The following is a 25054-nucleotide window of genomic DNA, read 5'->3' as shown; positions in this document are numbered from 1 at the left end:
CCCCCTTCAAAACTCCAAATCTTTATTGAAGAAGTTCTTCCAATTTTTTCCCAATTCAACCCCAAAAATCCGAAATTAAATGGAGAAACAACTATAGATTAATGCAATAAAACCAAATTCGAGTAAGAAATCGTTACCCACAAGATTCCTCTGAAAATCCCTCAAAGAATCGCCTTTTCCCGAGCTAAAAATAAAAAATTGAGTGAAAAATGAACTAACCCTCGACTCCAACCCCTTTCTGCCCAACGATCCTTGCACATGCGATCATTTCTCGCACCTGCGCCTACCGCACATGCGGTCTAACCAGTCGCACCTATGAAAGTTACTAATTACCACAACCTCCGCACCTGCGAACCTTATGTGCATCCACGAGCATCGCAGATGCGGAACTTCCTCGCACCTGCGACCCCAGGCCAACTCTCAATTCTCGCATCTGCGCTTCCATCTCCGCACATGCGAGTCCGCTGATGCGCACAAATTCTACGCACCTGCGGAGACTGCCAAGTCCAGCTCTTCTCGCACTTGCGCCTCCATCTTCGCACCTGCGTCCAAGGTCCACAAGTGCGATTACACCAGAACTCAGACCTCCCCAAAACCATGAAAATCATCCGTAACTCGTCCGAAAAACACCCGGGGCCCTCGGAACCCCGTCCAAACATACCAATAAGTTCTATACCCTATCACGAACCCGCTCGAGGTGTCAAATCACATCAAACAATGTTGAAACTACAAATCGCATCATGAATCGAACTTATAAATTTTCAAATCTTTCAACTTCTAAAACTCGTGCCGAAACCTATCAAATCAACCCGGAATGACGTCACATTTTGCAGACAAGTCCTAAATAACATAATGGAGTTGTTCCAACTCTGGAAATCGCATTCCAACCTCAATATCAAAAAGTCCACTTCCAGTCCAAATCTCTAAAAAAAATTGACTTTCACCATTTCAAGCCTTAATCAGCCACAAACCTTGGATTTACAGTCCGAACACGCTCCCAAGTCTAAAATCACCCAACGGAGCTAACGGAACTCCATTCCGGAGTCGTCTTCATATAGTTTCGACTACTGTCGAAATCCTAAGACTTAAGCTTTCGTTTTAGGGACTAAGTGTCCCAAATCACTCTGTAACATCCGGTAACCGAATTCAACCACGCACGTAAGTCAATACACATAATATAAGCTTCTCAGGGCCTTATGACACTGTACGGGACTTAAATTCTCAAAACGACCGGCTGGGTCGTTACATCTTTCCCCTCTTAAACAAACGTTCGTCCTCGAACATGCTAAGAATCGCCTCGAAGTATTCTAATCACTGAAAGTACATATCTAATATACACTCGCGGGTGAATCCACGTCACCCCAATCCACATAAGCCTGACGACACGATCCCAACTGTAATTTATCCTTTCTGCCAACACCGATAAGCCTTAGAGTAAAAAATTCTCACCTTCCATTTATCTTCAAAAGACCCGATTCTAAATCCATAACCGGATTCAGTCTCAACTAGCTGTAACAACTCATGCCTACACCCACAAAGTACGACCACACAATAAGACAGACCACACATAGGCCCATAATAACATTTCTTATCACAATAGCTACTCGTAATCAAAACCATCACCGACAATTAGCCTCATATCCGTTAGAACCCTGTTCATACCTCCACAACACTGACAATGATGCAAGAAACACGAAGACCTCTTGACTATACACCTGAATCAACAAGTCGCAACTAACACCACCGGGCACACACCCCACAAGCTAAAACGCGAGAAGCACAGAATGAAAATGACTGAATATGTAAAGAGAAACACATAAGATAAATATTAAACAAGCCCGTAAGGCACAACTTTCTAACAATACCCTACTACGAATCAATTCAAAAGGAAAAATCAAAGTACATGAACAAATCATAAGGATCTCATCCTGGTATCACCCTCCACCGTGGCACGCAGCCCGGCTCAAACATTTCAAATCACATGGAGTCGCGAGGGTCTCGCCCTCAACTTTGAATCACAAGTCGAATACACATCATACCAATGAAAATCTTCCACTAACGCAATTCTTCCAATAAAATCTCAACACTTGCTAAACTCTCACCCCGGTAGAGTACCAAATCACAAATTATAACCAATTTACTCAGGAATCACATCAAACCTACCATAATGGACAACGTGAATCCACTTATAGTCTCGTAACTTTCAAAACTGAATAGAAACAAACAATAGACACGGGCTACCACTCATAGAGTCTCCCAATAGGGGTAAACATCTAAACATAATACTAAGTCATGAACTCAACCATAGGTGGGATAACAAATAGGGGAACCTACCCCGTCAAGCAGAATCGAATCAAAATACGAATAGTTCCCCTCTATAACAAATCAAAAGCATACATGTATAATATCATCTGGCGCAATGGACTCAAGCCTACTATATGAAACACATCAACGGGTCGGGTCTTCCCCTCTTGGGTGCCCTCTACTCGCCTGAATACTCCGATGTGACACACCTGTCCGGAGTCTAGGACAATCTCTCACCTTGTGGCTGGTATATCCACACTCGAAGTAGCCTCTCTACTGACGTGGTTGGGAGAACTGTGCGGTACGGGTACTCTAAGACCCATGAGCACCTGAAATACTGTGCAAAGCCTGAAGTGCAAACTGAACTGGCTGACCACAAAACCTCTACCATGTCGTACCCTGCCTCCAAAATAAGGACCAGTAGATCTCTCCAGTCTACGAGGCCTCCTCACCTACATGTCCTATCTCTCCTGGTCTCGCATGTACTCTCTTTCATGGCCTCGTCTATCTTCTCTCTCCTGGTCCCACATTCCCTCTACTCGGCGAGCGATGCCTACCACCTGCTGAAACGAAACATCTGACTCTAACTCCTGAGCCATGCTGAACCGAATATCATGCCTGAGTCCCTCAATGAATCTACAGACACACTCTTTAACTTTGGCGACCAAAGCAGGTGCATGCCTGGCCAAATCATTGAAACTCATGGCATACTCTCACACTGACATAGTGCCCTGGCACAACTGCTCAAACTCCGCGCGTCATGCATCTCGAAGGGACTAAGGTACAAACTCTCTCAAAAACACCTCTAAAAATTGAACCCATGTAAGTAAAGCTAAATCGGCTGGGCTAACCAACTCATATGCCCGCCACCACTAATAAGTCGCTCCCCTGAGCTGGAATGTAGTAAAAACAACCCCGCTTGTCTCCACAATACCCATAGTACGGAGAATGCGGTGACACTCCTCCAGAAAACCATGTGCACTCTCTGAAGCCAAACCACTGAATGTAGGAGGGTCATATTTTTTGAACCTTGCAAGTCTAAGCTGCTCTTCCTCAGATGATGTTTCCCTGACCACGGGCTGAACTGGAACCACAGGCTGTGTCGCCATGACACCTGGAACCTGACCAACATGAACTCGCTGCTCTGGGGTGTGGGCGGCAGGAGTTTGGGTTACTCTCCCGGTCTGTGAAGTAGCTGGTGCAACCAGAATCAACCCCGCCTGAGCCAATGTACCAAACATACTCAGGAACTGTGCTAAGGTCTCCTGAAGTCCAGGGGTAATAACAGGCGCCTCCGGTACCTCCTCCTTGACTGGAACTACCGGAGGCTCCTCAACTGTTGCTCTGGTTGGTTCTCTGGCTGCGACACTTACTCCTCGTCGGCCTCTGCCTCTGCCTCTAGCAATACTTGCTCCAGGAGAAACGTCGTCTATAACTGTAGCTCGTGTCCTCACCATCTGTGAGTGAATGGAATGATAAAAGTTCGAACTCCGAGATCAATAAGCTCGCATGATAGGAATCAAATAAGTGAGATTGTCCTAATAGTTTTGTTGCCCCTCGAAGATAAGTACAGACGTCTCCGTACCGATCCGCAAGACTCTACTAACTCGCTTATGACTCGTAGCACCTATGAACCTAGAGCTCTAATACCAACTTGTCACGACCCAATTTCCCATCCGTTTGGGTATCAGGATGGCACCTAGACTTAAGGACTAGATAAGACTAACAATAATTAAAACAACAACATTATTTATATAGAATCTCTTACAATTCCCAAAACCGATAGTACAAGTCATAAGCTCTACAGAGTGTTTGCTAGAAAACTACTAAATACAATTGTCCAGAAATAAGAATAAACAGTGCAAAACAAAAACTGGAAGGTGATTCTGAAGCCTGCGAACGCAGCAGCAGGTTTACCTTGAGTCTCCACAGCAACAGTCCACACATCTAGCTAACGAACAAGTACCTGGATCTGCACAAAAATGTGCAAAAGAGTAGCATGAGCACACCACAACGGTGCCTAGTAAGTATCAAGACTAACCTCGGTGGAGTAGTGACGAGGAACAGTCAAGACACCCACGTGTCTAATAAACTGAACAGATATAAGTACATGAACAATAGAAGTATGATGTCTACATAAAGACTATGCAATATGGCTCACAGTACAGTAATGGCAATAAGGAAGGAAACAACAAGTATAAGCGGAATATCATGAAAATGACACAGAAAGGTGAATGGAACACAACCTAAAGCCGAAATCACAAATACAGCAAGGACAAATAATAACTCGGCAACTGCAACCGATTTTACATCAGGTTTTAGTCATCAACTCCACGAGGTACCGAACCTCAAACAAATCATAACTTACGGGTATCAATACCTGAACTCTAACACTTGGCATCATGTTCCCTCATAACATCTCAAAACCGCACTGACGACTCACGTACCAATAGAGTCATTCTCACATAGAAGGCCAGTAAAGAAGGGTGAGCATCTATGCTCAACAATATCAAGAACACCTCTTATCCGATAAGAGTGCTTAACTATGTGTATGCTTGTGCAAATGTACTACCATAGTCCATATCAGTAATTAAGCATAAGGAAAAAGAACGGACATCACGTAGAATATTTTCTCACAACTTTCACAAGATAAAGCTCACACAGGTATGCATAATACCCACCTTGTCTTGCCACATGTGCAATAATAAAGTAAGTGCATGCCTTATCTCACCATACGTGCATAACAATGTTCCAACCTTGTCTCTCCCTATATATATATATATATATATATATATATATATATATATATATATATATATATATATATATATCCCACATTGTCACGATGTATGTGCAAATATCAATAGTAACAATAGCACGACAGAAACCTCGTGCAACCCCATAACAACAACCGCACGGTAGAAACCTCGTGCATCACAATAATAACAACCGCACGATAGAAATCTCGTGCATCACCACAACAAATACAACAACAATGGCAATAATACAAAGTACGACAAGTAAATCAACTCAAGAACTTTTAAATCACAAGAAAAATGTAGAACCAATTCACAAGGAATAACCACAGTCTGGAATGCTAGTCGTAAAGAGAACAACTCAACAAGGGAAAACTAATGTGTAGCAACGATCCCACAATATACACCTCAACAACAGGGAAGATAACACGAGTCAAATATTTTCATATAAAACAAGTCGGCTGAGATATAGGTTATCTAAACTTCTTTTAAGGTTGAGAAAATTACGAAGGATATTCAACAATTCAATTAAGGATAAGCAGCGGAAAAATAATCATAACCTCAATTAAGACTGAACAATTATAAGATGAAATACTATTTATTCCAAATAAAGATAAGTAGTTATGAAAAGATAGCATGACAACAGATGAGGTAAAATCTAGAGTTAAGTCAAATATGAAAAGATAAGGAGTTATGAAAAGATAGCATGACCACAGAATCCGCACCTGCGAGCCTTCTGCGTATCCGCGAGCATCGCAGATGCGAAACTTCCTCGCACCTGCGACCCTAGGCCAACTCTCAATTCTCGCATCTGCGATTCCATCTCCGCGCGTGCGAGTCCGCTGATGCGCACAAATTCTCCGCACCTACGGACACTGCCAAGTCCAGCTCTTCTCGCACTTGCGCCTCCATCTTCGCACATGCGCCCAAGGTGCGCAGGTGCGATTACACCAGAACTCAGACCTCCCCAAAACCATAGAAATCATCCGCAACTCGTCTGAAAAACACCTTTGGCCCTCGGGACCCAGTCCAAACATACCAACAAGTTATATACCTTAACACGGACCCGCTCGAAGTCTCAAATCACATCAAACAACGTTAAAACTACAAATTGCACTATGAATCGAACTTATAAATTTTCAAATCTTTCAACTTCTAAAACCCGTGCCGAAACCTATCAAATCAACCGGGAATGACGTCACATTTTGCACGCAAGTCCTAAATAACATAACAGAGCTGTTCCAACTCTCGAAATCGCATTCCGGCCCTGATATCAAAAAGTCCACTTTCGGTCCAAATCTCCAAAAAATCGACTTTCGTCGTTTCAAATCTAAATCAGCCACAGACCTCAGATTTACAGTTCGGACACGCTCCTAAGTCCAAAATCATCCAACGGAGCTAATGGAACTGACGAAACTCTATTCTAGAGTCGTCTTGATATAGTTCCGACTACGGTCGAAATCCTAAGACTTCAACTTCTGTTTTAGGGACTAAGTGTCCCAAATCACTCTTAAACATCTGGTAACCGAATTCAACCACACACGCAAGTCAATACACATAATATGCATCTACTTAGAGCCTTATGCCGTCGGACGGAACTTCAATTCTCAAAACGACCGATCGGGTCGTTACAAAAATAGACTTGGATCAGTATTTTGATAGTTTCGGTAGATCCGTATCGTGATTTTTGACTTGGTCATATGCCTGGAATTTAATTTTGAGGTTCCTAGCTCAAGTTATGACCATTTAACGGAACTAACAATTTAAAGGCTAAAGATTTCCAAGTTTGACCACGGGGTTGACTTTTTGATATCGGAGCCAGAATCCGAATCTGGAAATTTGAACAGCTCTGTTATGTCATTTATGACTTGTGTGCCAAATTTGAAGTCATTCCGGATTCATTTAATATGTTTTGGCACGAGATTTGCAAATTGAAAAGTTTTAAACTCAAAGTTTGAATCGGGGTGTGAATTGTAATTTTATCGTTGTTTGACGCGATATGAGACCCCGAGTAAGTCTGTATTATGTTATTGGACTTGTTGGTATATTCGTACGGGGTCTCTAGTACCCCGAGTGTGATACGGATTGAAATCAGATCATGAATTGGACTTAAGCAAAATCTGAAATTTTGCCTTCTGTTGTAATCGCGCCTGCGGATTTTTGACTGCAGGTGCGAGCCTTCCATCGCATATGCGCCCAGGTATGTCAAGGCTTCAATCGTAGAAGCGAAAAACTTCTTGCATAAGCGTGTCCGCAGATGCGCACCAAATCACGCAGATGCGGGATTGGGCTGGCTTGGGGTCTTCGCAGGTGCGACCATTTTGCGCAGAAGCGGATGTCGCAGGTGCGACAGCAGTGTCCACAGATGCGGAAATTCACCTGGCATCCTGGCATCGCAAATGCGAGCTTTGTCTCGCAAATGCGGAACTTTGATACGCAGATGCGAAAATGACTGGGCATAGCCCATAAATTCGAAAGTCGTCATTTTACTCATTTTTGAATTTCAAGTCTCGGATTTGGGCGATTTCAAGGGGAATTTTCACGACTTTGAATTGGGTAAGTATTCTTTAACCAAAAGTGATTATATTTCACAAATCCATGTCTATATTCATCATTTATTTCGGATTTAGTTGGAAGAAATTGGACTTTTTATAAAATCTTTCAAAAATGAAAAGTTAAGATTTGAAGGTCCATTTGATATCGGAATTGGACAATTTTTGTATGGTTGAACTCGTATCGTAATGGGTGTTCGGATTTCATGAGTTTTTCCGAGATTTAATATGTGGGTCCCACTGTCGAATATTTAAATGAATTTTGGATTTCTATCTAGAAAATTAGTAAATTCATATGGAATTAATTACTATGATTAGTATTGAATATATCGAATTGTTTGTGAATAGATTTGAAGCTTTCAGAGACAAATTTAAAAGGAAAAATATATGGTTGAATAATTGATTGAAATTTGCAAAGCGAGGTAAGTGTCGTGGTTAACCTTGACTTGAGGGAATAGAACCCTTAAATTAATTGTTATGTGAACAGCATGTGAACGATGTATAGGCGAGGTGACGAGTGCCTATACGTCGTCAAATTAATTGTTTGCATAATTATTTGAAAATCCCAAATTTTTTTAATACATTAATTAATTGTTATAATAATTATTTCTCTCTTATTCTATGCCAAATATTAATTCTTAAATTCCTGTAATAATTGCTACATGCTTATTTGAATTATGTGCACTAATTGCTACTTGACATTTAACATATTAAATATTAAACTGTCTATTTTCTCCCTGATTTCCAAAATAAATTATTATTGCCATTGTTTGTTCATAAATAAATTTTAATTATTGTGTGTCTTGATGCTTAATAGTTTCTCATTGGATGTGGTATTTATTGGAGTAATTTTTATTTACATTATGAGCTGTTTAAAGTTATATATATTGGGGGAACGGGTTGCACGTCGTAACAGAAATGAAAGTAAATATATTTATATTGGGGGATCGGATTGCACGCCGCAATAGACTTATTTAAAAGTCAATATTGGGGAATCGGATTGCACGCCGCAATAGACTTATTTAAAAGTCAATATTGGGGGATCGGATTGCATGCCGCAATAGACTTATTTAAAAGTCAATATCGGGGGATCGGATTGCACGTTGCAACAGACTTATTTAAAAGTCTATATATATATATATACTTGATTGAAATAAATATATGGCAGACTTGATTAAAAGGAATATATTGGGAGAGCGGATTGCACGCTGCAACAGAATTGAATGTGAATATATTATGAGAGCGGGTTGCACGCTGCAACAGAATTGGTTGAAATAATAATGAATTATGACTGTTGAGTTGGCTTCAATTATTATAAATGAGTTACCTGGTTTATTTCTATCATTTGTTGTTGTTGTTGTTATTAATATTGCGCACATGTTAAAGTAAGTGAACCGCCTTAGCCTCGTCACTACTTCGTCGAGGTTAGGCTCAACACTTACCAGTACATGGGGCCGGCTGTACTGATACTACACTTTGCATTTCTTGTGCAGATTTTGGAGTTGGTCCCAACGACGTACCATAGACTTGCTCGGATTTCAGCTACCATAGGAGACTTGAGGTATAACTGCATGGCGTCCGCAGTTCTGAAGTCCCCGTCTATTTTACATTAGTTGTGTGTTTATTTCCAGACATCTTTATTTTATTCAGACCTTTATTTGTATTTATTCTAGAAGCTCGTGCACTTGTGACACCAATTCTGGGATGGTATTTAGACACAGTTATTTATTTCACTATATTTCAAACTTTGCTTCCGCATTTGTTTCTTTGATTATTAATAATTTAAAGATTGTTTAAAAATTGGTTAATATTATTCTAACGTTGGCTTGCCTAGCAAGTGAAATGTTAGGCGCTATCACGGTCCGAAGGTGGGAATTTCGGATCGTGACAAATCCGCGAGTAAATAGCTATGTTTCCTTTTCTATAACTATTTTATACTTTTTGACCTTATGATATTCAATAATTTTGAAAAAGAAAATTAATCATAAAGACACAATAAAGAAAGGGATTGTTACACAAATAGCCGTCCAGATTCACAGTTTATTTTTTCTAACCGGTATACATAGATTATATATTATTTATATATAGTTATACACATATTATACATGAATTTTACCTACATTATAAATCCCCCGGCTACTTTTAGTTTAAGAAATCAAGGGGTGTCTATTTGTATTAATTCTTCATAAAGGAAAACGGGTCCACAAAGAATTGGAGGCCCAGGGGAAGGTTTCATGATATACACCCATTCGTGAAATTTACTTTCATGATATACCTCAATTTTAAAATTACATTAATCCCAAAAGTATTAGTACATGATATAACTCCAAATCTTTCCATATATTCTGAAAATATACAACAATATTCTAATTTAAAATACATTATTCAAACCAAAGATACTATAGTATTCTAATTTGGAATACATAATTCACAATTTTTTTAATTCGGAATATAATATTCAAATCAAACACATTATAATGTTCTGATTTGGAATACAATATCCAAATCAGACATACCATAATATTCTAAAATTATAATACACACTATATGATTTGGTCATATTAAATCAGATTTAAGTCCATAAGATTTTCCCTATTGCATTATAAAAACAGTGAGGTAAAAAGGGTTTTTAAGGCGAGCCCTAGGGTGAGGTGTAGTAAAAATACACTAGGGAGATCCGATGGAGCGAAAGTATCAAGAGGTGTAAACTCCGTTGTTACGGACGTACGCTTAGGCGTTGGACAAGTTTTTCTTTTGGGGCGGAAGCCAGAAAATATTTCCAAATTAAGATTAAAATTACTAAAAAGGTCATTAATTTAATACTAAAAACACAAAATTCAACTTGTTATTACATTCTTAAAAGCAACAAAAAAAAAAAAAAAAAAAGGGAACTTAAGAGTATAGAAATACTTTATTCTTTCTCTTCATCTTCTATCGCGTAAAGAAAAAATGACCAATTTGCAAACTATAAAATAAAAACATATCTTCCTTCATGATTCGCTCTGGTTCAAAGCATCTGATTTATGTGCCTACTTTGGTTCTTTATTTTTAAGTTATTTTGCTCTTTTAAGTTAGTTTATAAATTTTTACTCAATTTTTTCAAAGTCTAATAATTTTTGTATAAAGCAATTTTGGATTAAATATTTAGTCAATTGCTGAGCAAATTAGCTTTAAGATAAAGTAGTTGTATCATTTATTTTATAATTTCTTTAAATTTCTAAAATCTCTTTGTAATTTTGTCTTATTTTAGTATATATTTTATTATATTAATTTTAAAAATATTAAAATTTTAAAAACGCATGGGGCTCAAGTCCAACGCCTCGAGGCTTGCACCTTGCTATATCCTATAAAATACCTCGCCTCGTGCCCGCCCTTTTTAAAATACTATATAAAAAATGTTTTACTATTTATTAAATTCTTGAATTATGTGGCATATTATTGGTATATTTAAAAGTGTTTCGAAATTTAAATATACCTCTTGGATAAGAAACAAATTTAAATTCTCTTTTTCCTTTTGTAGGTTCAGGTTTTGACCTTTTGTTTCTTTGATTATGTCTGTTTTCCAATGGCTATATTATACGGTATCCAATGGATTAAACCCTTAGGGGTCGTTTGGTTGGAAAAAGTTATCCCAGGATTAATTCCGGAATTAGTTATTCCACTTTTTTATGGGGATAAATAAAACTACAATTTTGGGATAACTAATTCCTGGATTAATTATACCGTAATTTTCTCCCAACCAAACATGGGATAAACTCTTCTTAAATTTTGTCTCGAAATTAATTATTCCTTATCTCCCATACCAAACGAGCTCTTAATGTAGGTGCGTAAATTAAAACTTAGAACAAATTTAGCCGGAAGTCTATTCATCCGGCTAAAAATTTGGGGGTGATTGATAAGATGACCCTATAAGGGTTGGTCTTTAAATATTATTTTTATTTTTAATGTGTTTAATATGAGCTTCGGATCCGCACACAGTTATTGTTCTTCAGGGATTTCTTTACCAGATTGAAAGATTTTATACTATATTTACTCATTCTGTATTGTTAATTGTTCATAAATTCTATTCAGTTGGATCGAATTTGTATAGTTCAGTTGTTCACCAAATTCTACCTAACTTTTATGTTATATGCATTAGACCTATTTGTTAAATTGTAAATAAAAGTCTACTCGGTTGGCATGATTTCGTGCTTATTCAACTATTCACCAAACTCTACTAAATTGGCATGACGTTATATATCTGCAATCGATTTGTTTGTTAAATTGTTCAACAATGTATATTCAGTTGGCATAATTTTTCAATGTTGTTCATAAAGTATCATTCGAATTTTCAATTTCAATTTCGATAAAACCACCCCAAATCTGATTCAAGTAATTTGAAATTTTAAACAAAGTACTCTTCAAATTTTTAATTCTATTCCGATATAAACAACCCAAATGTGGTTCAAGTGATCAAAATTTTTAAACAGACTCTAAATACCAACACAAATAATCTCCGATCGTCTTTAGTCAAATAACACTTTTGTGAGAAGTTTGTATTGCAGCTGCAGGCCTACAGCAATGTACTCTTTTAAGTTTTAGCCAAGAACATATAAAGAATGCTATAAAGAATGCTATCTAGATGTTTGTCCTTTTCTCCATTGATATGGTTGTACATGTAAGGGCAGAAGATAAGCAAGAACAGCAGAGGTGTGAACTAAGGGCACATTACATGACAACAACAACAACCGTCCAATATAATACCACAAGTGAGGTCTGGGAAGGGTAGGATGTACACAGCCTTACCCCTACCCTGAAAGGCAAGAGAGATTGTTTCCGATAGACCCTCGGCTAAAGGTGAAAGAAGTCCTGATAGATTAAACAGACAAAAAATAGATTACATGACAAAGAAGCCCTGATAGATTACATGACAAAAAAGACTAAAATAGCTCATAAATTATGAGATATCATAAATTAAAAAGTACACGAAATTAGTCCTCTACGGACACATTCAGATCAACAAGGTAGCTGCTCCAACTCCTTTTTACGAGGAACAGGTAGTTCAGGAGCACAATACGTCATGTATCTATAGAAACATAAAACAAAGCAGAAGCTCAAAGCCAAAGCTCTAACTAACAATTCTACGTTCAGCATGTAAGCAAGAACCTGCATGACTATTCCCAGCAATACGTCTATTCCCCCGATATCATATGCTAAGTGCAAGAAGTGGGCAAAGGCGTAAAAATATGTGGTGCAGCATAGCAGTAGAGCGAGATACCCATAATTGAACTCCAAAAGGTGATGCAAGGCTGCTGCAGTTATCATAGGAATGACCTCAATCATAAATTTCGCCTTGGCACCAATTAACCGGAAAGGCATGTGCTGATGCCAATAAACAATAGAGTATAGCACAGCCAAATGAAAAAAATAGCTCCCAACTAACATAATTAGTACGATGAGAGATATCGGATAACGAACAAAATTCAGAACGGCAGCGACCATGCAACCGTAGGGAAGGATGCCCAAAGACCACCACAACATCTCAACGCCCATTACGAGAGGCCCTGAAAAACACGAGAAAAATCTAAGAAAGTTACAAAAACACAAAATCGAGCACAAGAGACTATGAACAAGCACAATTGGAAATTTGGAGCGGGCAACTTTACACAAAAAATCACCACTTCAAAGTCTAAAAAGTAGTATCTCGTCTCCAAAGAGTATCAGTAAAGTAATTGTGGCATTGATCTGACGCTCAAGCAAGAAAGCACCATATAAAGCTACTCATTTTTTTTCGTGAGTATGGTTAACCAAGAAGTTTAGTAAATATCTTCACAACTGTAACATGTCAAATTGCAGAAAGGTAATGGCTAGAAATGACCAAGGAAACGTTGAAGTAGCTCTTCATAAGTGAGACAGGAATAGCTATGTAAAACCTGTGTTACAGTACTCTCCCAAAAGGAAAAATGTAATGAACCCAAATCTAGAGTAACAGTAACTGAACCTCTCTACTCTATTAATAAGACTGAAATGTGATTACAACTCAAATATCAAAATGCAACAACTTAGTAGCAGAATTACAATAGAAATTGCAGGAAGTAAAGTAACTAGGGATAGATAGAAGAAGGGAATAAGAAGATTAGACTCAGAGAATGGAAGACAAGGAGAAGCTGACACCTTCCTCAACAATATGCCTCATCCCAAAATAACCGACCAGTCCCCCTTTTAACAGAACCATCCTTGCGTCATATACTCAACCTGGATCTCAATTTAACTTGACCCTATTACTTGTTCTCGGCCCAAAAGCTCTTCTCAGCAGTCAGCCTAATAGCTACTTGTGAGACATTGGGCTGGGGCTGGTTCATAACAAAAAAGATGTGTCTGTCAGGTTCGGTTCTTCTTAGTTGGGTTGGGCGGGTTCGACCAGAAAAGCTATACTTACAGAAACTTTTTCATAAAAGAACTTCAAAGGAAATCCTATGACCAAATGGGAGTGAGCAGCACGCACAAACTTGATGCACTATTATTACCCCCCCCCCCCCTTCAAATAAAATCTCATAAATTTATGTCAATGTCAATGACAAGACTATAACAGACTGACTACAGTATCAAACTTATGCATTCCTCAATTGCCAGATCTTCACTTAGCAGTATTCCCACTCACGTTATGCATTACATCTCTGAAAGAGCATAACCAAGATTATTAATAGAACCCAAAGTAACTCTGGGGTTCTACTGATACAAAGAGAAAAAAAGCTCCACCTCTTAAATTCCGACATTATCACGAAGCATAAGAATGTTGGTGGCCTTGGCCTCCAAGAAGCTTATGGTAAACGGAAAAAAACAAGCTTTACATGCCAGCCTAGTTGGATAATATTTAAAAATCCTACTGCCTTTTTGGGCTACCATTCTTATCAAAAATTTATTGCAGGCCAAACACCATGTCCGCAAGTGTTGCTTCAACCATTAACTTTGGGGGACCTGGAAAAACATCCTACATGGTTGGGAACTTTGCAAAAGTCAACGATGTCGCGCAAACTAGAATTTGGAATCTCAATGACATATCCTTTGCACTCCCAAGTTCTTTTACCAACATATAATCAGCATTCACATAAGTCCTGCAAATCATGCTGTGACTACATCCCTATATGGTCTCTGACCTCAAGCCTTATACAGATCTATAAGACTTGTATCTATCTGTTCGTATGTGATAAACCGCTAGGTTGAACCTTATAATATCAATCTTTAGGTAAAGAGACTTACTACCACCGGATGGTGGACCACCCAATGAAGCTGGCCATGCCCACCTAAACTTCTTAACAAATGAAACCACAGTCTTCAAGCTCTGCCAGCACTTCTGATAGGAAACCGTCCAAGTGCAGAGGAATAAGCCACGAGCAGAGGCACACAGAGGAAGAACTTCACCCATCTAGCTGCAGATAGATAGATACATACATTTAATTATAAATTTTTTATTTATATTGATACAAGTTTTGCCAGTCTTACATTAAAGAGATATAAGGTTCACTAGAAAGGGATAAAATTAAGGAGAAGGATACGCTGGAGAACCTGTTAACAGGATTTCACTTCTTCTCATAAAGTTCACAGCTGCAACAGAACAAAAACAAGCAAAAATGTAGAAAAGAATAAATGCAGAGGGACAATTGGAAACAAAAGTGTATAGCTACATTTTGTGCTTCAACAAACAAATCCCACAAAAGAAAGCAACTAAGCAAAGAATAAATAAAACACTCATGGCAGCATCAATATTTAAGAATCAATCAAATTCACACAGTCAAAATCAAAACATTATCAATTTCTTGGAAATCTTCCCACCTAATTCCAAGAACCCAAACTACTTGTCCTCGTGATGATATTAGCTGAAGACAATTATCAAACTCGAATGATGATAATATTAGCTGATAAGATATTCACAATTCAGTTAGAGATTTATGATCCAAAATTAAGTTCAGAAGCAATCAATCAATCATATGAGCAAATTAAGGGGAAAACGGCACCAAACAACTACATGCCACTACCTTAATTAAACACTAGTAAATAAATTTTGCAGAAACATTACAGATTAGTCAAAAATTGTAAGTCTATGTCATAACGGCCAGGCAATGCAGCCCGGTACACGAAACATCCCGTGTTTACGTAGGGTCCGGGGAAGGACCGCATATGATGTAAGCAGTCTATCCTGATGCAAGCACGAGTGGTTGATTCCACGGCTCGAACCCGTAACCTATAGGTCATACAGAGACAAAGTTTAACGTTGCTCCAAGGCTCACCTTCAATGTCATAACGAATGAAATAATAGTTTTAAAAAAAGTAGTAATCCAAAAATATATTATAGCAGAGCAGGATCATCCCAAGTTCAAAATATTTACCAAAATAGAAAAACGTTCCAAACTTTGGAACCAAAGATTGGATCTTTATATTTATTTTTACAGAATTTATGTTGGTTAAGAGTTTAAAGGCTGAAAATTTGCTTCGACAAACACAAAGGAGGAGGAACAAATAGAAATTGCAGGCCCCAATTTTATGTTCGTTTTAGGGTTCAAAGGCTGAAATTTTTGCTTAGACAAAACATAAATATTATAGAAATTGCAAAAACAAATACTATATTGAATTAGTTTACCCGTGTCCTGGAGGAAATGATCCAAACCCAGCAACAGTTGAAGACAAATGGGTTTTTAGGGTTAAAATAAGAACAAAAGGAAGAGGGGGGGGGGGGGGGCACGTGTCAGACTGTAGCAGTTTATGATTTGGAATAATATCCAAGAAGGTTCAGATCAAGTACGGTCCAAGTTGAGGAACATTTGCCATGGTTGTGGCTTTAAACTTCATAACCTTGCGATGCATGTTGTCTATTGCCATGATAGAGGTCATTACTATTGTTTGATCCAAAATTTAGATTTAAGTTTAAATAATTAGATTTTCCAATAGAATATAGTTAATCTTAGGAAATATTAATACTCGAAAGGTTGTTCTGATTTCGTAACGATTCTGTTAGATAATAATGAACATGTAACAATGATAATATTTAATGACCCAAGAACACATAAGGCAGCATTAAGTAGGAGAGCATTCGTTCTCGACCAAGACATCTGTTGATTCCTCGACCTCGCCTTCGTCATTTGTTGAAATTACATCGCTAATGTTGACTTGGCCCATACGTAACTAGGATAATTTTTGGCCCATACAGTTAGTCCCTCTGATGGTTGAGGTCGTCTTCATGGGGCGAGTTCAATGAGCGGATAATATCGTTCGTGGCCGTCTTTGTAGTCGAGTTCGCTGAACATATGACATTGGTTGTCTTTGTTGTGACGAGCAGGCGACATGGTTCTTCGTGGGCCGCATATTTTAAATCCTTGAATTTTTAGGGTGATTTGTTGGAACCATTTGGCCCAACGAAAGAAGTGATGTCATGATGTCATAGTGACGCTAATTCCCTACGCATTGCGTCAATTCTCGCGTGATCTCTTATTGGCTCTGCCGTTTCGATTCACATTTCAATTATGGCAAACCATTTTGATTTTGGTGCTTTAAACTCTATAAATAAGGATGGCCTTGTCGAAATTCAAGTTTTTACGCTCTCTTCACTTCTCTTTTGGAATTTCCTTTCCTTTTTCATAAGGTTTCGCCGTATTTCTGATTTCCTTCTCTGTCTCCTTCCTAATCTACATAACTATGTCAAACCTTTCGTCTGATACCAGTGAGGAGGATCATTCCGTTCCTTTGGCCGTCTTATTCCCCGTTCATGTGGAAGATGTTGTCGCCCTAGTTGAGGATGAAACTCTCCCCTCTGTGGAGGAGATTATACCTTGATACCCTGACGCTAAACCTGATTTCCAAAAATCACTGGAAGTGGTGACCGAAAAAGTTCCAATCCACGATAACGACCGAGCGCTTAGCTGAGCTTAAGATTAAGTTTGGCTTTCCCGACCACATTGAGTTGGTTCCTGCTGGTGATGATGAAGTGCAGGTCTATTGTCCCGGATATTGTGCCCTCTACGCCTATCAGTTCACCATCGGCTACTTATCCCCCTTCCCTCCACTGGTAGAAGAGTTTTTCTGCCACTACAACGTGTGTCATGCGCAGCTCGTCCCATACGTTTTCAAGGTAGTCAAGATGTTGGCGAAGTTCGTTGAACTAGCCAAAGTCGAGGTCACAGTGCGCCATTTGGTTCATCTTTTCGCACCCCCATTTCTGTCGAGGAACAATGCTGAATCTTCACCATCGAGGAGAAAAGTGTTGGTGGTGAAGATAGATGACAAGGGTAGTCGACATTTCTAGCTCGAATACTTCTTCGTCGGGACTGAGATCGTGGTGTCTGACGTTACTGGCTTCCCTGAGGCCTGGAACCCCACATGTAGGTGTTTGTGTTGTTGTGTTTCTTCTTTTCTTTAAAACTCTTTTTGTTGTAGGCTGATCAAATGACCCTTCTCTTTCTGCAGCTACTAATTGACTGACCTCTTCAGTTGGTAGAGGTCTCGGGTTCGAGCCTTGGGGGTATGAAAAAATTCTTGGTAGGGAGCGCTTCTCTTCGAATGGGGCTTTATGCGGCACGAATTCGGATATAATCGGGCTCCAATTAAGGTACCGGATTCTGAGTGGGAAACAAAAAAAAATCTAGAAAAGATGCAGGGCAACAATCATCTTTGTTGCTAAATGCTTCCATAAGTCACAATAAAATGACCTTTTGAGGGCAAAATATTGTTATGACAACAACTACATTTTGTGTTGTCTTAAGTTATTTTTTGGCAACAACTTTGAGAGAAAGCAATACGGATATAATCGGGCTCTAATACGGGTACCGAATACGGGGTGGGAAACCTTAAAAAAAATCTAGAAAAGATGCAAGGCAACAATGTCTTTGTTGCTAAATGCTTCCATAAGTCACAATAAAATGACCTTTTGAGGACAAAATATTTTTGTGACAACTACTACATTTTTTGTTGTCTTTAAGTTATTTTTTCAACAACTTTGAGAGAAAACAAAAGAAATGGTTATTGCTACGAATTTCCACCATGGTTATTTCGTATTTCAATTCGTACTAAGATAAGATTAAGAGGAAAACGGCACCAAACAACTACATGCCACTACCTTAATTAAATACTAGTAGTAAATAAATTTTGCAGAAACATTACATTTTAGTCAAAAATTGTAAGTCTATTTCATAACGGACAGGCAAGGCAACCCGGTGCACGAAACATCCCTCGTTTACGTAGGGTCCGGGGAAGGACCACATGTGATGTAAGCAGCCTACCCTGATGCAAGTAAACAATGGAAGATTCCACGGCTCGAACCCGTAACCTATAGGTCACACGGATACAATTTTAACGTTGCCCCAAGGCTCCCTTCAATGTCATAACGAATGAAATAATAGTTTAAAAAAAAGTAGTAATCCAAAAATATATTATAGCAGAGCAGGATCATCCCAAGTTCAAAATATTTACCAAAATAGAAAAAAGTTCCAAAGATTGGATTTTTATATTTATTTTTACAGAATTTATGTTGGTTAAGAGTTTAAAGGCTGAAAATATGCTTCGACAAACACAAAGGAGGAGGAACAAATAGAAATTGCAGGCCCCAATTTTATGTTCGTTTTAGGGTTCAAAGACTGAAATTGTTTCTTAGACAAAACACAAATATTATAGAAATTGCAAAAACAAATACTATATAGAATTAGTTTACCCGTGTCCTGGAGGAAACGATCCAAACCCAGCAACAGTTGAAGACAAATGGGTTTCTTTCTAGGGTTAAAATAAGAACAAAAGGAAGAGATGATTTTCTTTTCCTTTTTTTCTGTGAAAAGGTGTCTGTAGGGGGGAGAGACTGTAGCAGTTTAGGATTTGGATTACTATCCAAGAAGGTTCAGATCAAGTAGTTCAATAAAGATCCTACGCTCAACGTTAAGGAACATTTGCTATGGTTGTGGCTTTAAACTTCATAACCTTGCGCTGCACTGTGTTGTCTATTGGCAAATTTGGCATCGCGGCATGCCTTTCCTTTCTAGTTAAATTGGTGCCAAGGCTAAATTTATGATCGAGGTCATTACTATTGTTTGATCTAAAATTTTGATTTAGGTTTAAACTATTAGATTTTTTAATATAATAGGGTTAATCTTAGCCAATATTAATCCGAAAGTTCGTTCAACAGATTTCATGACAATAATGACTCATATAACAATAAATATGTAACAATGATAATATTTAATGGGCAAAATACCTTAACACCCCCATAAACTTAACACGGATTTTAGTTACAGCCTCAAACTATTCGTGGTCTTAATTATCCCCATCAACTTGGCATTTTGAGAGTCATTACCCCCTTGGACGCTCATGTGGCAAAGAGTGTGAGTGCATTCGCCTGACACGTGAATTTTTCTGTATATGTGGCATTTTTTTTAAAAATAAAATATATTTTTACCTTATTAAGTATGTTACTTTTTTGGATAATTTTTTTCGAATACAGTTTATAATAAAACTTGGATAGAACTACATTATTTAGGCTAGATTTTTTTATTTGGCTAAAAATAATAAAGTTTTAGTTAATCTTTTTTTGAATTTGATCAGAAAATAAAGATTTATACAATTAAAATAAATAGTCATGTGTATTTGTTTATAACTTTTTAGATGCCTTGACTATTTATAAGATATACTCGTGACAGTTATCTCATACTTTTTTTAAAATTATTTTTTCTTCTTGTAATCCTTTTGTCATGTCAAGGATTTACACTTGCACTTGCAATTATCAAATTTTCAAATGAATATAATGGAAATGAGATAATTAGGCAATTTGACATAAATACTTTATGTAGAGGTCCATTATTTCTTGTCAGAAGATGTCCATAGGTTTAAACAAAATTTTCAAAATAACTAAACCAATTAATCTGAAATCTCTAATAAAATAAACCAAACTGAGATTATTTGGGTTGGTATTTCATAACCGAAAAATTGAACCGGAGTTTTCATAATCCAATTTGAAGTGCCTGATGTCAGAAGAAACGAAAAGTCATGTGTATTTTTTTTATAACTTTTTAGATGCCTTGACTATTTTATTTCAATTGTATAAATTTTTATTTTCAGGTCAAATTTAAAAAAAGATTATCCAAAAAAGTAACATACTTAAAAAGGTAAAAATATATATTTTTTTTTAAAAGGCCACATATACAGAAAAATCCATGTGGCAGGCGAGTGCACCCACACTCTTTGTCACATTAGCGTCCAGGGGAGTAATGGTTCTAAAAAGGCCACGTTGAGGAGGTAATTAAGACCACGAATAGTTTAAGGCTATAACTTATAATATGTGTCAAGTTTAGGGGAGCAAAGGTATTTTTCCTATTTAATGACCCAAGAACATACAAGGCACCATTAAATAGTATAAATAAAATATAATGGCATTTAAGTAAATAAATGGAAGTGGGATAACCGAAAAAGGGTTGAATCTGGTGATGTTCCTCCTAACAATGATAAGTGATTGAAAAACCATTGAATATTAGTATTCCTCTCGGATCGTGAGAGAATGGTTAAAGTGAGATATGAGGAAAAAACATATTTGTTATGTTTATAAAGCAAAAATCTTCAAAGAATGTCAAAGTGTTGTTCTTTTACAATGAACGTCCCATCCCCCTATAAATACATATCTTTATATTTATAAAGGAACATGGACCACAAATCCCTAATTGTACAGATTCCACGTATATTCATTAGAATATTCTTTCTAAAGTCTTATCTCTAAAACTAGTTGTTACTGCTCCGTTAAGGAGAGCGCTCGTCCTCGACCAAGACATCTGTTGACTCCTCGACCTCGCCTTCGTCCTTTGTTGAAATTACACTGGTAAAACGTGGCAGCCTTCAAAGGCTCTCCTAATGTTGATTTGGCCCATACGTAACTAGGATAATTTTTGGCCCATACAGTTAATCCCCACTGCTTGTTGAGGTCATCTTCGTGGGGCGAGTTCAATGAGCGGATAATATCGTTCGTGGTCGTCTTTGTAGTCGAGTTCGTTGAACATATGACATTGGTTGTCTTTGTTGTGACGACCATGCGACATGGTTCTTCGTGGGCCGCATATTTTAAATCCTTGAATATTTAGGGTGATTTGTTGGAACCATTTGGTCTAACGAAAGAAGTGATGTCATGACGTCATGCGTCATAGTGACGCTAATTCCCGATGCAATGCGTCGATTCTCGCGTGATCTCTTATTAGCTCTGCCATTTCGATTCACATTCCAATTATGGAGAACCATTTTGATTTTGGTGCTTTAAACTCTATAAATAAGGATGACCTTATCGAAATTCAAATTTTTACGCTCTCTTCACTTATCTTTTGGAATTTCCTTTTTTCATACGGTTTCGCCGTATTTCTGATTTCCTTCTCTGTCTCCTTCCTAATCTGCATGACTATGTCAGACCTTCCGTCTGATACCAGTGTGGATGATTATTCTGTTCCTTTGGACGTCGTATTCCCCGTTCATGTGGAAGATGTTGTCGCCCCAGTTGAGGATGAAACTCTCCCCTTTGTGGAGGAGATTATACCTCGATACCCTGACGTTACACCTGATTTTCAAAAATCACCATAAGTGGTGACTGGAAAAGTTCCAATCCACGATAACGTTTGAGCACTTAGCTGAGCTTAAGATTAAGTTTGGCTTTCCCGACCACGCGGAGTTGGTTCCTATTGGTGATGATGAAGTGCAGGTCTATCATCCCGGATATTGTTCCCTCTACGCCTATCCGTTCACCATCGACTACTCGTCCCCCTTCCCTCTGCTGGTAGAAGAGTTTTTCCGCCACTACAACGTGTGTCATGCGCAGCTCGTCCCCTACGTTTTCAAGGTGATCAAGATATTGGCGAAGTTCGTTGAACTAGCCAAAGTCGAGGTCACAGTGCACCATTTGGTTCATCTTTTCGCACCCCTATTTCTACCGAGGAACAATGTTGAATCTTCGCCACCAAGGAGGAAAGTGTTATTGGTGAATATAGATAACAATGGTAGTCGACATTTCTAGCTCGAGTACTTCTTCGTCAGGACCGAGATCGTGATGTCTGACGTTGCTGGCTTCCCTGAGGCCTGGAACCCCACATGTAAGTGTTTGTGTTGTTGTGTTTCTTCTTTTCTTTAAAACTCTTTTTGTTGTAGGCTGATCAAATGACCCTTCTTCAGTTGGTAGAGGTATCGGGTTCGAGCCTTGGGGGTATGAATTTTTTTTTGGTAGGGAGCGCTTCTCTTCGAATGGGACTTTATGCGGCACGAATTCGGATATAATCGGACTCCAATACGGATATGGGATTCCGAGTAGGAAACGAAAAAAAATCTAGAAAAGATGCAGGGCAACAACCATCTTCGTTGTTTAATGCTTCCACAAGTCACACTAACATGACCTTTTGAAGACAAAATACTGTCTTAAGTTATTTTTTGGCAACAACTTTAAGAGAAAACAAAAGAAATGTTTATTGCTACGAATTTCCACCATGGTGTTTTCGTATTTCAATTCGTACGATGATAAGATTAAGAGATATCTAAACATAAATAAGGTTAACATAGTCAAAAAATTCTCCTAATTAAGAGAAATATAACAGATAATTTGAAACAAACGAAGAATTTGTGAAATCCCAAATTATTGGGATATAATTAGTTGTGAATTTTTTTTATTGTCCCAACTTCTTAACGCTGATAGGTTAGGTGAGATTGTGCGACTCCAGATACTTAGATATTGCAATTCTGGTAAATTTTCTTTTCTAGACTAAATTATATGGTGTTATTTTAAAACATCTATTGTATTGGTTCTTAATTAACGATGCTTGTGTTCGTATTGGTTTATTTTGTATATAGTTACGTTATTGTGTTTATGGACGGCCATGTTAGTAAGATTTTACTATTATAAGACATGAATTGGATTTTGATCACGCCCAACTATGCCTTATAAAAATAACTAAGCGGTCGCTGCAAATATAATACGGTTTACAAATCCGGAGTCGAATCCCACAGAGAACTAAGGCTTAGCTACAGTTATTGACTATCACTAAGAAGATAAGCTCGAACAATTCCTAAGTTATAAATATTAAGATTCTTATATCTAATTAACTAAATAATTAAAGTAGTAGATTAACAACTAAAGATACTACGGGTTGGAGAAAAGATTAAGGAGGTCTAGAGTTATGATTTCCCCAATTCTCAAAATCCTTTCCGCTACGTCTTCTATAATTTTGCCTAAATATTCTCTACCGATCATGAGCGCTCTGAGTGTCGTAATTCTCTCTTGAGTAACTACCACAATTTACTAGACATATTCTTCCGAACTACGCTAGCTGGCACTAAGTTACGGCTCATTCGGATCGCACCAAGATTTCGTTATTCCTAATCCCACCTTTAAACCCTCTGTATTGATCCCTCATATACGTTAGGAGGCATGTTGTTCAACAACTACCTAAATATGTACTCTCTTCCGAGTAATACACACTAAATAGGCACAGTCGATTGCGAGCTCTTCAACCAACCACAATATAAATGTAGTTGAACAAATAGAGAAATTCAACAGCTCAATTATATAAAACCATAATAAGAATTTATCCTACAAAAGGTACTATCAAAACTCTAGATAACAAATTAACTATTCATAATAGTATGCATAACTAGAATACTATGAAAGTACAAGATGGGGGTGAATTATAGCTTTTTAAAATTTCTAGTCGACTACTCTTCAGACCTAGTCGACTTATGCTGAGATAGCCTGCACCAAAACTGTTAGTACTTCAATTTAAATAGATACTACTCACAACAAACAGTAAGGTGTATAATAAAATATGAGAGCAATAAAATAAATGACACCAGAAATTTTATACTAATTCGGAACAAATGTGGTATCCTAATCCAGTCTCCTTGGGTTGCAAGGATGTTATCTCTTGAGCTCTTTGTAATTTGGGTTAAGTACAACTTGTGTGATTCAACGTTCACCACCAATGTTTACAGGGTTGGTTTTCACTCGCTCACCAACAACGGACAAGGGTTGGTTTTCACTCGCTCAACAACAACAACCATGTGGTTTTCACTCGCTCACCAAAGAAACGAACAATGACACAACCTCTCGGACACACTGCCTCTCCAATATTTTTCTGTCTTTTTTTTTTTTTTTGTACACAGTAAATCTAAAAGTGAATTACAATGCTTGTTAAGAGTAGAATAAAGAACTTGTAGTTGGGTAGACAATTGTATAGAAGGTTGCGTATCTTCTTCTTTCCCACTCTCTCGTTTTTATAGTCTTCAATAGTTTCTGACTGTTGGGCTTGATTTTGCTGACCTCTTGATTTCGGTGATATTCAATCAGAAGATTTGCTCCTTTGATTGAGTGGATACCAACGTGACTTCCTATTAATTCCTTTGCTCAATTCCATTTGCACCTTCAAATTAATTTGAAATCCTTTCACCATTCACTGCTTTATTGGAATACATTCC

The 25054-nt window shown here is 37.9% G+C and overlaps 1 protein-coding gene and 1 long non-coding RNA gene across 6 annotated transcripts; both read right to left on the bottom strand.

Annotated features, from left to right (window-relative positions):
* Positions 1-12537: 12537 nt before the first annotated feature.
* On the bottom strand, positions 12538-19663 carry LOC104108492 (uncharacterized). 5 transcript variants are annotated; one of them, XM_018775066.3, is made up of 5 exons: positions 19290-19662; positions 15628-15833; positions 15158-15196; positions 14852-15021; positions 12538-13155 (listed from the first exon to the last, which is right to left on the bottom strand). In XM_018775066.3, exons 4-5 carry the CDS (start codon positions 15015-15017, stop codon positions 12608-12610), a joined length of 714 nt encoding a protein of 237 aa, XP_018630582.1. In that variant the 5' UTR covers positions 15018-15021; positions 15158-15196; positions 15628-15833; positions 19290-19662; the 3' UTR covers positions 12538-12607. The 5 variants fall into 5 exon arrangements, with proteins under 5 accessions (XP_018630582.1, XP_018630606.1, XP_009615868.1 ...); XM_018775090.3 differs by lacking the exon at positions 19290-19662 and adding an exon at positions 16230-16328; XM_009617573.4 differs by lacking the exon at positions 15628-15833.
* On the bottom strand, positions 13598-14845 carry LOC108947341 (uncharacterized). The gene is made up of 2 exons (XR_001971785.3): positions 14351-14845; positions 13598-14035 (listed from the first exon to the last, which is right to left on the bottom strand). It is a non-coding gene; the product is annotated as an uncharacterized lncRNA (long non-coding RNA).
* Positions 19664-25054: the final 5391 nt, after the last annotated feature.

Source organism: Nicotiana tomentosiformis, chromosome 9 (genome assembly GCF_000390325.3).
Source record: "Nicotiana tomentosiformis chromosome 9, ASM39032v3, whole genome shotgun sequence".
Taxonomy (NCBI): Eukaryota; Viridiplantae; Streptophyta; class Magnoliopsida; order Solanales; family Solanaceae; genus Nicotiana; species Nicotiana tomentosiformis.
Note: the sequence above shows the minus strand (reverse complement) of the source record. Positions and strands in the feature narration are given on the sequence as shown.

What these genes read in the sequence shown, in the direction of transcription:
- LOC104108492 (XM_009617691.4), bottom strand. Translation starts at nt 15,017, where the DNA reads ATGGGTGAAGTTCTTCCTCTGTGTGCCTCTGCTCGTGGCTTATTCCTC. An exon ending in TGGTCCACCATCCGGTGGTA is followed by an intron (nt 13,156 to 14,851) that starts GTAAGTCTCTTT and finishes CGTGTTTTTCAG; the next exon opens with GGCCTCTCGTAATGGGCGTT.